Source organism: Dasypus novemcinctus, chromosome 29 (assembly GCF_030445035.2).
Source record: "Dasypus novemcinctus isolate mDasNov1 chromosome 29, mDasNov1.1.hap2, whole genome shotgun sequence".
Taxonomy (NCBI): Eukaryota; Metazoa; Chordata; class Mammalia; order Cingulata; family Dasypodidae; genus Dasypus; species Dasypus novemcinctus.
Window position 1 is genome coordinate 5,528,816 of NC_080701.1, and position 14,486 is coordinate 5,543,301.

The 14,486-nt window shown below is 37.1% G+C and overlaps 1 protein-coding gene across 3 annotated transcripts in view; it reads right to left on the reverse strand.

Annotated features, from left to right (window-relative positions):
- VPS37A (VPS37A subunit of ESCRT-I) overlaps positions 1-14,486 on the reverse strand; it is a 46,770-nt gene that overhangs the window by 8,229 nt on the left and 24,055 nt on the right. For all 3 annotated transcript variants that reach the window (XM_004452082.5, XM_004452081.4, XM_058289969.2), the window contains exons 5-10: positions 7,401-7,623; positions 5,677-5,747; positions 3,823-3,950; positions 3,680-3,738; positions 3,538-3,606; positions 479-622 (exon numbers count right to left, since the gene is read on the reverse strand). In XM_004452082.5, the coding sequence (XP_004452139.1) occupies positions 479-622; positions 3,538-3,606; positions 3,680-3,738; positions 3,823-3,950; positions 5,677-5,747; positions 7,401-7,623 (694 nt within the window). The remainder of the gene's footprint in view (positions 1-478; positions 623-3,537; positions 3,607-3,679; positions 3,739-3,822; positions 3,951-5,676; positions 5,748-7,400; positions 7,624-14,486) is intronic.

The window sequence follows — 14,486 nt, forward strand, 5'->3', positions numbered from 1 at the left end:
TTAAAATGCAATGTTTCTTAGAAATTTAGGTCAATATTTAGGACTCTACCAAAGGACTAGAAACTAAAAAAACACCTACAATCAGAATATCATTGAAAAGAAACTGTTCCAGAATATCCTCAATATTTTAAACATTTACATTTTGATTTCTATAGATTATTCCCTCTTTCAACAAGTAAAACAGGTTATTTGAGAGTATTGCAACTATTAAGAGTATACTAGGTTGATTTGGAGCTTTACTGCAGAATGATACAGATACTATCATTTCTAAAACATTCTTTGATGTACCTGCTTGTGAACACACATCACGCAGGTTTAAAGTGACAGTAGGATATTGCTATCATTTACAACAGAGGTGCTTCTATACGGCACTCAAAACTCCAGCTCAGTAAATGGGCTAATGTTTTCCTATTTATGAGCATACTCAGGAAGTTGATATTATGCTGCCACACATCCCTGACTAAAGTGGATTACATACTGTTCTCTTTTCCATGAAGGTACTGAGAAAATCATCTATGTCAGTTTTTCCCTCCAAGAAATCTTCAGCGATATTATCAGACTCTTCCTCAGCTTCGTGTGCAGCTACTTTCAGTCTTGCCTGAAGGGCACTTGCACTACAGCTCTGAAAGGGAAACCCAAGCGTTAGTTTAGGCTCAGAAAAACACCTTAGAGAGAATGACCATGAGGCAGAGGAGGCAAGAGCCATTCATTGTCTTCCACAGCCTCTTAGGAAACCGGCTACCTTACAGTACCCTCTGCAGGCACTCGGCTGCCGGATGCAGGAAGAGGGGACACCTCATACAAAATGAAACAGTCCACTGGCCAGGGACTATTAAATGAGAGCAAGCAGTCAGATCCTGACCCTCTAGGGGGGCTGAGCAGTCAGTCCCTGTGGCAGGTAACGTTTAAGATGGTCCCTGTGGGCCCCCTCCGCTATTCCTGCGCTGTGCAAGCCCCTCCCCTTGAGGGTGGGCTGGGCAAAGCGAATCTGTCTAAAGATTAAAATATGCCAAAAAGTGATAGGACCTCACTTTAGAGATTAGGTTTAGAGATAGTGTTCTCAACTGCTACATTATGCAGCACCTGATACGTAATAAAACCACTGACAGACCACGGCACGCAGAGTGGCCACTTGAGAAGTCCTGCTGTGAGGTGGCGCTGGCTACCACACTGGCCACGTGCAAGAAATATGGGCAAACACCAAGCAGAGCACCAAGAAAACAAGTGGTTTCTGGCTGTCTTCTAATGAGGTCTAGCAGAACTTGATTTCTTACCCTTGAATTCAAAGAGACTTAACAATATTAAAAAAAAAATTCTCCCCTTTATGATGAGCAAGCTGGATTGTGTTTCTATTCTTTGCAAACAAAAGAGGCTCATTTGAACAGAAGAGAACATTTATTAAGCATCTACTACTAAGGGGCTATCTGGGTTCAAATCTTGTTTTTTATAACTAACTTGCTGTATGACTCTAAGAGGGTTAGTTAATCCCCTTGAACTTACATCATGAGGATAACAGCCATGCCTACTTTCATAGACTGTGAGGGTATTTGTCAACGTACGTATATGCCAGATACAATAAGAACTCATAACTTAGGGAAATTCCTCCCCAACACACACACACTGCCATTCTTGGAAGTTTTCAGGAAGATCAGATTAAAGTTTTTATGTACATGAGAGAATAACTTATCTTTTCTATATATGCATTAATATTTACTATGGATATTAATTTGTGGATAAAGTATAGATAGGACAGCATTTAAAGTGACAAAGCGAGAGGCTTCGATTTTTATGTGGGACTGACTTCAGAGGCATATGCAAAGACAGGTCTCACTCATCTTTCATACTCATCTCTTTTTATGTCACTCAGTAGTTTTCTAACTGACTTCATTGGGTTTTAAGTTCACTTCTAAGTATTTTACAGTTTTGTTGTTATTGTAAATGAGTTTTCTCCCTCCACTTAATTTTGCACTAATAATCGACAGAATGTAGGGAAAAGAAGTTCCTCCATTCTCTAGAATTTCTGCTTATGTTTTTGGAATACGCTTGTTTCACTTCTTCTCTTACATTTACTGCTTTTCTTTTTCCTGTCTTGTTGCAGGAGTGAGACCCCCACCAAGCACCGTGAGGTGGCAGTAATAAAGGGGCTTCACTTTCTTATTCCCAACACTAACAGGACCCTGAGAATGTCCAGTCCTGAAGGGCGACGTCTGTCGCGGGTTTCTAATATTCTTCATCAAATTAGGGATTAATTTCTTCCTAGTATACTACGAGTTTGTAAAAGGAATGATGTTGACTGGTGAAAAGCCTCTTCAACACTGCTTAACTCAAATGTACACCTAAGATCCTGTCAGCTGATTTTCTAGTGTTTCTAGTTACGAGTGAGGGGAGACTGCTTACGTTTGACTTCTGACTCTAATACTTTATTATGACCTCAGGGGAGCTATTTACTTCCCTATGCCAGACTTACTGTGACTCCAGCAATGGAAGAAATTCTATCACTGATGTGGAGATGGTGGCCACTAGAGGTGCTGAAGTCAGGGAGAGGGAAAAGAGATGTAATACAGGGGCAATTTCAGGACTTGGAATTGTCCTGAGTGACACTGCAATGACAGATATGGGTCATTATATAGACGGCCATAACCTACAGAACTGAGTGGGAGAGAGTGGCAATGATCCAGATGTGTTCATCAATTGCAATGAATATACCACACTATATATATAAAAAGTTGTTAATGTGGGGAAGGGTGGGAGGTGTGGGGAGTGGGGCATATGGGAATCCCTTACATTTTTTTATACAACATTTTATATAATATAAATATCTTTTAAAAATAAATAAGAAATATATTTTTAAAAAATTTTGCTATGCCCCAGTTCCCTCATCTGTAAAATAGAAAAACAAAAATAACAGTATCTACCTAAAAGGGTTCTGGGGGCAATTGAATGAACACACTGCATGATACATAATGACTTCAATGTTAGCTATTACTCCTATCTGTTTTATTCTAAAGAACCATACTACCTGCAAGTCATTATAAATTTATATCCTCCTTTATCATTATTTTTTGTTATATATTTTATGTTTGATTGTGCTGGCTGCATCTTCCATAATTTTTAATTTTGTTGGTTTTGATATGAGATATAAAGTTTGTATCCTTTCATTTCCTTTTTATTTTTAAAGATTTATTTTTTCAGAAATATGGGTTGAATTTTATTAAATGTCTTTCTGATTATCATATAACTGGATTTCTGGCATTAAACCTATTTCCTTATGGTGAATTATACTTTAGCTTTTTAACTTGCTACTTTTCATTTACACATTTGTAAATAATTTGTGACTCTAAAATTAGTTTTTTATTTTTCTATGTTTTGGAACCAAATGCCTTATAATTAAGAGCTGTCTATTTACATTAAAGGTATTATGCCTTATAAAGTGAGACACCAAATAAATGCTTTGTAATAATAATGAAAGTAAGACTGTGGCTCCCACACATTAAGATGAAGAATTCTTATGGTGGAGAAAATCTCGAGCAATCTTACCTCACTAAGTTCATGCTGCCTTTGCATCTTCTTTTCAAAAGTAGATTTCATTTGTGTAAGTAATTCATACTAGAAAAAATTTAAAAATTTTCAGTCTGTGTTAAACTGTATAAATTTTTTTTCAAAATGATAACTAACTCACCTTATCTAAGACAGTTTGCCTTTTGGCTTCCAAACTGGGCTCCAATAGGAGATTTTTCCCTGTAACATAAAAATTTCTGGTTATTTCTACAAAAAGGTCACAACATTTTCCCCAGGAAATGTGAGAAGTGAAGGAAGACATACTTGCTAGCTCCTCGATACTTCTTACTAGATCATCCTTGTCAGTAATGATTTGTTTTAGTTGGGGTAGAGTCAGAAATTGTTCTAGCAGGACGTCTTCCTGTTCATTCATATCTGTGAGTTGTGACATACTAGAAACACAACAGAAAATATATTGTTAATTAAAGTCAGTCATCCAGTTTTTCCCCATGATGATACATATTCATGATTTTCCAGCTGAGAGGTTACTAAATATTAAGTATCTGTTTTTATATATAAACATAAGAAGGCTAATTGTATCTTTAATAGTAAATAAAGCACTAATTACAACAGAACGTAATGTAGTCTGCCATGTATTCTTGACAGAATCTGTAGAAGTGAATTCTGGTTCAATGGATATACTAATATATCTACCTGCTTTTAAATCACAACTGTGGAAAGTAGTTCATAATTATACAATGGCCTGAAATTAACGATAAGGTCTACTTCACTCAGGTAAAGAAAAAAGGATTAAACTAGTGCTATCCCTTATTCAGGTGAGGGTGTAGAAAACAGGAGAACAGTAATATATTTAAATGGTTTTTTATTTGTTCTTTTGTTCTGTTTAATTTCATTGCTTTAGAATAGCACATATTTCTTTAATTTTCCCAAGAGGAGCCAGTCTTATTAATATTTAAAATTTAAGCTATTTATTTCTTCAAAGAATAATGATGAACCTATTAGTAATATAGTAAATTCAAAGAAGCTAAAATCCACAGACAAACTATGAACAGAAGATGCTCTTCGTACTCCTTTCATTCCAGGTGTTGATGGGAAGTGAAGAGACCAGAGTAGTTACTACAGTACTTTGGCTTTTATGGGGGGAAAAAAAGCCTTGGTGGAGGACTGTTTTCTGTAGTCAAGTTTAGACTAGGAGTGCCTGACAACAAGGGTATGTTAGCCGTAAGGTGGCAAATGCATTATCCTGAGACTGTTGAAGAACAGTCTCTGCTACTGTACGGCGTCAAGCTCCTACAGGGCTACTGAGACCAGGTACTAAGACACAGGGGCACAAGTAGCCACAACGACCTCCCAAGTTTAACCTCTGTGCCTATTTAGCAATTGCTATCACAATAAAAGATATGTAAATGTTTATGTGTATGTTTATGTGTGTGTGTATGTGCGTATACATATATCCATAAAATACTTCAAGAAAATAAACAATGGAAGGCTAAGTCCAAACAGAAAATCTCTATCTGTAGGAGGAAAGAAGGAACTGGTGAAGGGGATAAGATAGAAGCTAAGCCTCTTGGAATGTAATTTTTAGTTTGACAAAGTATTAGATAATTTAAAAAAGAAAACGTGGTCTAAAATTCAAAGCAATGGAAATAAATGAACATATTCTTTCTAAGTTATATTATCATACAGAGAACTATTATTTAAGTGACTTTAAGGGACATAGCCTAAAAACAAAAACTGACTTCAATCTACTTCTCTACCCACAAAGTTCTTCCTACTAAAGGTATAATATAAAAAGGTCTAAATGAAAAAGTGTAACATAGGGCACGATGTATTTTGAAATCTACAGAAATAATGTATTCAGAAATAAGTTTCACAAGAATGAAAGCCACATGAGATGAAGGACCTTGCTAATGTGGTTAACTATTTTATCATTTCCAGGCTCTAGAAAAACCCCTGGGAATATACTAATGTCACTCAATAAATATACTCTTACAAAATCTAGAACTGATACATAAACATTTCCCACTAAGACAACCACAGGAATATTGAAGATTTTTAAAATCTTTTTTATTCAGTAGTGATATAAAAATATGACCTACTTTACATTTATAAACAAAATAGACAATGAATACTGATTTTACTCTCTAAGATTTTTACCTTAGTTCTGAGAGTTCTGGAAATGCATCAGGGACATCTGGCATCTTGTATCCAAAACCATTTTGGCTTACCTAAAGAAGTTTTAAATATTACTAAACTCCAGCCGTATTTGTGATTGCTCCCATTTACTTTCAAAGAAGTTTAAATATACTTCATCTCTTAACTTTCTGAATAATTACACCTTCATAGTTGTACTTCACATTGTCCTTACTTTCTCCTCCTTTCTTCCTTCCTTTCTTTTCCAGGTAACTATGTAGGTTTACTTGATTACCTCTACGCACTCTCTTTCCTGGACAAGTATTTGACTTACTCTCTAACTATATCTGTGACAAGTATAGAGAATTATCTGTGGACTTCAATGACGTATAGGAATATATTTATCTCAAGTGAAGGCTTCAAATAGAAAAATAAATAATTTGGCTAAAGTTTGAATAATTAAATACCTAAGATAGTGAGACAGTAGGGAAAAAATGGGCAATTCAGCTGATTCTGAACATAGATGATTTTTTTTATTTGAGGAGCTCTGAAAAGTTGTCTTATAATTTTGTATATTACTAAGCTGTAGTTCATTCATACCATCCATGAACACAAAGGTGAAAGGTTTTGTATAAACAAAGCCCACGTAGGCCTATTCTCTAAATGTTCACAAACTCTGCAGTTAGTAATATTGGATGTAAAATGTTCTAAAGTATCTGAGTACTACTGTGGGTGATAGTCGCTAAGGGTTAAACTAAAGGTTTACAATCTCTTTATATGTCCTTTGCACAAAGCATTAATTTCTCCATCAGTAACATCCCACATGACTGACAGTTTCCAGCTTAATTTGATAATATAACAATTGTTTTAAAAACCAGGGAGTGGATGTGGCTTAAGCAGTTGAGTGCCCACCTCCCACATGGGAGGTCCTAGGTTTAGTTCCCGTGCCTCCTGAAGAAACAAAAACAGATAAGCAAAACAAATGAAAAAACCAACTCAGGGAAGCTGATGTGACTTAGTGGTTGAGCACCAGTCTCCCACATTTGAGGTACCTGCCCCTGGTACCTCAAAACAAAAAAACAGAAAACAAAAACAAAACAAAAAAAAACACCCAAAAAACCCACCAATGGTGATATCTGGCATGACAGAGCACACCCTCTGCAATCTGACACCTGCTTTTCCTCTATCTTATAGAACAGCCAGACAGGTCTCTCCTAGGCAGTTTCACAAATACACAAACTCGTTTATTTTCCCAGGCCTCTGTCTGGGCTCTTCACAAAATGCCTTATATAACCCTTTGTCATCCTACCAAATTCATAACCATCTTCCAAAATCTGGGTTCAAGCATCAATCCATTTGTTGACTCATCTGCTTCACTGCCTCATTTTCACTGAGTGCTATTATGTATCAGACGTGGTTTAGGACGCTAGGGATAAAGTGATGGAGGATCAGATTTAAAAACTCGCTTCCTGGGAAGGCATCCCTAAGTTCTACCCGGCTTGCTGGAGCACTGGCCCTTCCCTGGATGTCTCCACCATAACTCTAGGCTGCATGTCCTCTCTACTGGAACTCCCTAATTCACAACTATCTGCTAGTTTGTTGGTCTCTCCTACCATCTGGTATTCAGTTTCAGCTCAGGTTGAAAAATGTGATCTACTCTTTTTATCTTTCACTTAGACATATAATAATGTTTGCTGACTGAAGGAATGTTTCAAAGACACAAAATATGGACAGCCAAAGATACAAACCGGTGCTGAAGTGTCTGTGGTGGGAACGGGTAAGGGCAGATTTGAAAGGACGCCGAAGGAAGGAGCAGCAGGCTTGGCTGTGCTGTAACTTGTAGCTGAAGAAACAGTGTCAGCAGCAGGTACTGACGTGATGGTCCTGCTAGCTTCTTGTGGGGGATATGGAGGAAGAAATGGAAAACTCTGAGAAGCGTAAGGAGGCGCCCCGCCTGGGCTGCTGTACAGGCTCAAGAGAAAGAAAGGAGGAAGACCAGGTTAGTGCTAAAGTGTTCTAAATGGCAGTGGCCATGTAGTGTAGATGAACGCTGTTTAGGGCAGGTGATACTTGTTATAATTATATAACTGAATCATATCTTACATAACTTGAACCCCCAAAGAAAGAGAACTGGAGTTTCTATTAAAAAGAATATATTTCAGCTGGTCAGAGTAGAAGTGGATAGGCCATTTTTCAGTTTTCAGCATTCCACTGGGATTAATCAGTATCTTTACAGAGGGAATGTAGAAATTAATTTAATCCGGAAACTATATTCCAGTGGAGACTGCTTAGTAGTGTCTACCATATTTAGCAATTCTGGCTGAAAGTCAAGACTGCTTTTCTAGATTGTTTTAAAGGAAAACTAAATATACACATGAGATAAGAAAAAAAAAGCTAAGATATTAAAAATACAACATACATAAATAAAATCTGTATAGCTTCTAAAGGGTGGTACAATATCGTGTACTGGAGATTTTAATCAGAGAAACAATGCAGTCAATATTTTTCTAAGATAACACATTTTTTATATTTAAAATTTTTTCCCCTTTAGAGAAGTTCAAAGAGAACCAGACTCCAAAAGAATTCAAGAGAAGAATGATCTAAATGGCAATATCTGAATTAATAAACTCATATGTGCCAGCCCTTCTCATGTCAAACATAAGGGACTTAGGCTATGTTTTAAATCTAATATTAGATACTAAAATATTTCACTTTGTATTGAAACATTCCAAGATATATAAAGCTTAAATAATATTTTTTGGATGGGGATACTATTATTTCAGTTATGGCATTATAAATTAACATGAGTTGAAAAATTTGTAGAAGAAAACATTTATCACAGACTGTAAAATTTACTAATGGATCTGACTAATGATACTAAATTTATATGGGGGAAAAACAAGAATAGAAAGAAAAAATTTTAAAAAAGGAGAGTAAAGAGAGATTAACCCTGCCATATAGCAAAACAAATGATAAAGACTTAATTTAAAAAAAAATTTTTTAAAGCATTGTACTGATGGATGGATATCTTAGAAGATTTAGAAGAAATCACCTAGAAAATTTAACCTTAAGGTAGAAAAAGGGCTTTTTGTGATCCCAAATCCAGAAATTATGAGAAAATAATGACAAAATCCATGACATTAAAAAAAAATTCTACATGATGAAACTCATTATAAATAAAGAAAAATCACAAATTTGGGGAAAACATTTGAAACTCATTTCATAGAGGGATAATTTCTCTAATATATAAAGAATGCCTACAAATTGATAACAGACTAACAACCCACAGTAAAAAGGAAAATAGGATAGTATACACAAGTTACAGAAAAAGAAATAAAAACATCTTTAAAACAGGAAAAGATGTTCAACTTCACTGTTGGTGAGATAAATGCAACTAAAATATTAAATCATTTTCTGCCTAAAACACTAGCAAACATCCTTTTTTGTTATATTTTATGTAGTGAAGAAGACGATGGGAAAAGAGGTATTTTGTATAGGAGTGTAAATTGGTACAACTACTCTGTTAAATCATTTTCTGCCTATAACACTAGCAAAGACCCCCATTTTGGTAAAATTTATGTTGGCAAAGAATATGGAGAAATAGGAATTTTGTATAGAAGTATAAATTGGTACAATTACTATGGAGAGCAATTTTGCAGTATTTGTCAAAATTACAAATGTGCATACCACTTAGAAAATTTATCTGACAAATATACTTTCACTTGGGTAAAATACAATTTTTAAATGACAGTCACTGCAGCACTGAGCAAGAATGAAGGGTGGGCCTTTTCAGAAAGACTGGAAATAGGAAAACTATCCATCAGTAGGAGTATTGCTAAAGAAATATTTGGTACATCCATAAAATAACTACTTTGTGGTCATAACAAAAAATAATGGAGTACCTTACGCACTAATACGAAAAGCTCTCCAAACCATATTAAGAGTGTGTGTGAGTGGGGGAGATAGAAAGGAGAGCAAAAAGGCAAGGGAACGGTACGCTACCACTTGTGCAAAAGGGAGGGGGATAAAAAGAAGTGGCAGGGAGAATTTTTACTCTATAAACCTTTATACTATTAAAATTTTGAACCAAATCAATATATAACCCATACAAAATTAAAGAAAAAATTTTTCTTATAAGCGTGTTTATTTAAAAGGATGGCTCATCTTTATCTTAAAATCTTACTTTTTTTTTTTAAGGCGATACCGGAGATTGAACCCAGGACATGGGAAGCAGGCACTTAACCACCAAGCTACAATCGCTCCCTTAAAATTTTCCCTTTAATCTAAAGATATCAGTGATATACATGAGACTATAACACAAGTTAACATAGAAACCTATGACCAACATAAGAAAATATTTCTACTATCTTGAATTAAAGTTTAAATAATTCTGAAGCAACCTGCTCTATTTTAAAACCCTGTAGCAGATACAACCCATATAATAATCTAAGAAATGCATCAAACTTGCTGCTCCAAAATATGTATTGTATCACAGCACTTATTTCACATGGGAAGCCTCCCCCTACAGAACACAGGAAATACAGTTTCTGTTCAGGAGTACCAGTGAGTCACAGGACTGCAGGAGACAGACTCAAGAAAGCGAAGACAAGGGCAGGCACCGAAGTACCTAACGGACCAGGTCACCCAGCTACGGAGACTTCCAGGCAGTGCTCAAGATGCCACCTGACTTTTTTTTTTTTAATTGTCAAGGATTTATTTATTTATTTAGAAAGTTTTGAGTTTTTTTAATTCATTTTTTAAAAATATTACATTAAAAAAATATGAGGTCCCCACGCACCCCTCTCCGCCACTCCCCCCACAGCAACACTCTCCCCCATCATCATGACACATCCATTGCTTTTGGTGGCCACCTGACTTTTGAGCAAGAAATATTTCTTGGAAATTAAGTAGAAGTGCTGGGCAATAGTGCCAAGAAATATCTCAAAAAGAGGAAATAAAAAGATAACCATGGAAAATAAGAAAATCAGACCCCTCCAAGAACTCCAATATCAGACTTGTAGCAGCTCCAGAAAGAGAGAAAAAAAGGTGGGATGGAAATTGTTTTTTAAAAAATAACTTGTTAGAAATGAAATGAAGGCATAAATCTCTAGACTAAAAGCACCCATAAAATACCCAGTATATTGAAAAAGACCAAGTTGTGCCGTCATGAAGTTTCAGAATACCAAAGATTTTGAAAAGTTATATACAAAGGACCAGAAATCAAAATTGCATCGGACATCTCAAGTAACAGAAGCAGTCCATCTATATAGAATGCCTTCAAAACTGAATGAAAAACCTCTTTGACCTACAATTTTTAAATACACAAATTATCACATGTTAACAAAAATTACAGCGAAATAAAGTCTCAAAATTTATCATCCAAGCATCCTGTAGCATACTTTATTTTCCAAAACTGGATCACAAGACAAAGCCTATTTCTCCCTTTAAACCTGGTCACAACTTTGTGAATGCTTCAACAAACAGTGCGCAGAAGTGACACAGATCCTCAGCAGCTAGGTCATGGGGGCCAGGACTTTTTCAGGGGTCTCTGGGTGTTCAACTTCGGAACCTGGCCACCAGGTCGTGAGCCAAGAGAGGCCATGTCTAGGTACTGCAGCCGGCGGCCCCAGGTGAGACCTCTGCTGAGTGCCAGCATCACTCCAAACCTAGGAGAGAGCCTTCAGGTGATACGGTCACCTGCCTTCCAGGCCCAGCTGATGCTGACAGCCTTCAGGTGATGTGGTCACCTGCCTTCCAGCCCCAGCTGATGCTAAGCAGGCGGATGTGTGTGATCTCCAATGAGACAGAGAGCAAAATAAATGTTTTTTGTTTTAAATCTTTGTGGGTGATCTGCTAAGCACCCTTAGTAAAAAGAACAGATTTTGGTACCTGGAAATGGCATGCTGCTATGACAATAAAAAATCTAGAACATGGAAGTGGCTTTGGGATTGAGCAGAAGGCAGAAGCTAGATGCACCCTCAGGAGAGTGTTACAGACGGCGGGCCTCAGGGAGGCTGTTAGGAGACTGATGGAGCTGATGGGGGTCTGTGGATGAGCACTTACAGGAAAATGAGCAAAATGGTACTGGAAGGGAACACTGTTATGTCTGAGTGGAAAGTTCACAATGTTGCTTGCAATAATGTGAAAAACAGAAAATGTACCTAGTGTATTGGATCTAAGGAGACTTCCAGGCAGTGATGAAGATGCCACCTGCCTTCTTCAAGCTGGCTGCAGTGAATGGTAAAGGAAAGAGGTAAGCTGGAAAAAGAACGGCTAAAAATAAAGAGAAAGGACTTCTGGGTTGAAAACAAAACCATCTCTCATTCCCAGCTTCTCCAAGTTTCTTAAATTAAGAATGAGTTTAGTGATTGGAAGAAAATGTAGCACTGATGTGGAGAAAGTAGCCATAGTAGCTGCTGAAGGTAGGGAGAGGGAAGAAGAGATGTGATGCGGAGGTATTTTCAGGACTTGGAGTTGTCCTGGGTGGTGCTGCAGGGACAGATGCTGGACATTGTATGTCCTGCCACGGCCCACTGGGTGGACTGGGGGAGAGTGTAAACTACAGTGTAAGTCACTATCCATGTGGTGCAGCAGTGCTCCAAAATGTATTCACCAAATGCAATGAATGTCCCATGATTGTTGATATGGGAGGAGTGGGGTGAGGGGGGTGGGGAGTATATGGGGACCTCATATTTTTTTAATGTAACATTAAAAAAAATAAAGACAAAAAAATAAAAAAGAATGAGCTTCAAAGCAAAGCCCCGGGGGGGGAGCTGCAAGGTCCTCTGTTAGCATGGAGAGAACCAAGGCAGCGCCTCGAAAGCCACCCGGTCCGGGAGAAGGCCTAGAGGACCTCTGCAGAGTGCAAGGGCATTCTCATTGGAAGCCTTTCAGAGATTTGGGGGTGCTGCTTTCGCCTGATAGAATGGATGGAAAATGATTCATAATAAAACCATAAGCACTTTAAAGGAATTACATTATTGGGTGTAAAAGGGACAGAGATGATACAGAATGAAAAGAGGTCTTACATTTCTATGGGCCCCCCACCCTGCCTGTGCCCACCCTGCCATCTGCCCGTGGAGCAGACATGCCAAGCGACGGTGGCCAGGCTCAGGCAGGGTGGCCCCTTCGGGAACTGCCCCCACCCAGGCAAACTGATTCAAACCCAACAGCTGTCACTGAGCGTTCAAGGAATCCACCCAGCTGCCCCAAATCCAGCTAGGCCTGCAGTCCACTGCTCTCCCCATGGGCTCGCCCTCCCGTTCACATCTCTGCTGTTAAGAGAGTCAGGCCACGAGACAGTTCTCCATCCCCATCTCCTAAACAGAATCTAAATGGCAGCTGGTAGTCCAACTTGGCAAGGAAATTCAGGTCTCCACCAAATCCACTACTGCCACACTTTATTTTACTGACACATCAATATCGTCCTAATATTGACACAAAAATTGTTGAGAATCTCAAATTTGACTGGTTTGAAAAATATGCGAAGGATATGACTAGATAATGAATGCCAATAGGGAGTTTCAAAGAGAAAATCAGGTTTTCTATTTGAAATTAGTTAAGAGATAATTTTCTTAAATGTAGTTTAAGAAATATGGACACTTAAAACTATGTTTTAAAAAATAAATTTTATCTTATCTAGACAAAGGGACTAGGTGAGGAATAGATTCAGTTTTCATTTGAGTCATTAAAATACAAAAGGTCATAAAATGATTAGGTAAAAGCTTGCATGATTCTATTAATGAAGGAAAATAGAGAGTTATCCAGGTTTGTTGAACAGAATAATCTCTAACTGACCTCATTTAAACAATTATACTTAAAAAAAAAATCCCTCCAGATATTACTATAAATCCCCCACGTACCATTTCACCAGTTCTAATTTAATGCTGATACACTCCAGAGAAGTTTTACATCATCAAGCTATCACTGTTCTCTTGGGAACTGAACTCATTTTACCTCTGAGGCTTTGGCTCTGGCATTGTATTTGACTTTTTATGTGGTAACTGACATGGGTAGTGATGGACTGGAATCCACCCCAAATCTAAGCATAATGAGCAAATCTTGCTTATACACTTATAAAATCAAATGGTAGGCATTTTCCTTCAAATTCCCATCCCATAAGAGTACCAGATTCATTTAGCTAAAGTGATTCCAGAGAGTAGAAATATACTGACACGAATTTCAAAATACTCCTTTCCTACTTCCATGTATATTAAATGCTTTTTACAGTTTAATAATCTGTTTTGATGGTTAAATTGGCAGGTCTTGAAATTAAAAAAGACCAATGTGATGAAGTAAAAAATAATGGAAATCAAGTATTTGCGAAGTGAAGACTGGAAGCTATCCTGCATTAAATTCATGAACACTTTTAACTTTCTGCAAATACTTTACCTTTATGAATCAGAATAGCCACATTTGGAATGATTTCTATATTGGTTATTATTTTTAAATAGATAAGATTTGGCCCTAAGACTTAAGTGGCTTGATTCTGGAAAGTAAATCCTTTACAACTGCTTTGATACACAGACATATTTTTATGAGTAGACACTCCATGAAATTTGTTTGCTTTAGTTGCACACTGATGCTTAGATGTCCCAGTATCTAGTATGGCACAGTAGTATTGATAACCAGTAAATTTTTCTTCCTTGTTTAGAAATCTACACTGGAACAACAAGATCCATTAGATCTCAAGTTACTTCTGTGTGTGTGAATGAATACTCTTTTGTTTCGTATCTGAATGTTGTACATCTGATTTGGAATATATATTGTGTTTATTTATGCTTTGATTTATAGTAACTTCTCATGTTATGGAATAGATGTGCATTGACCACAAA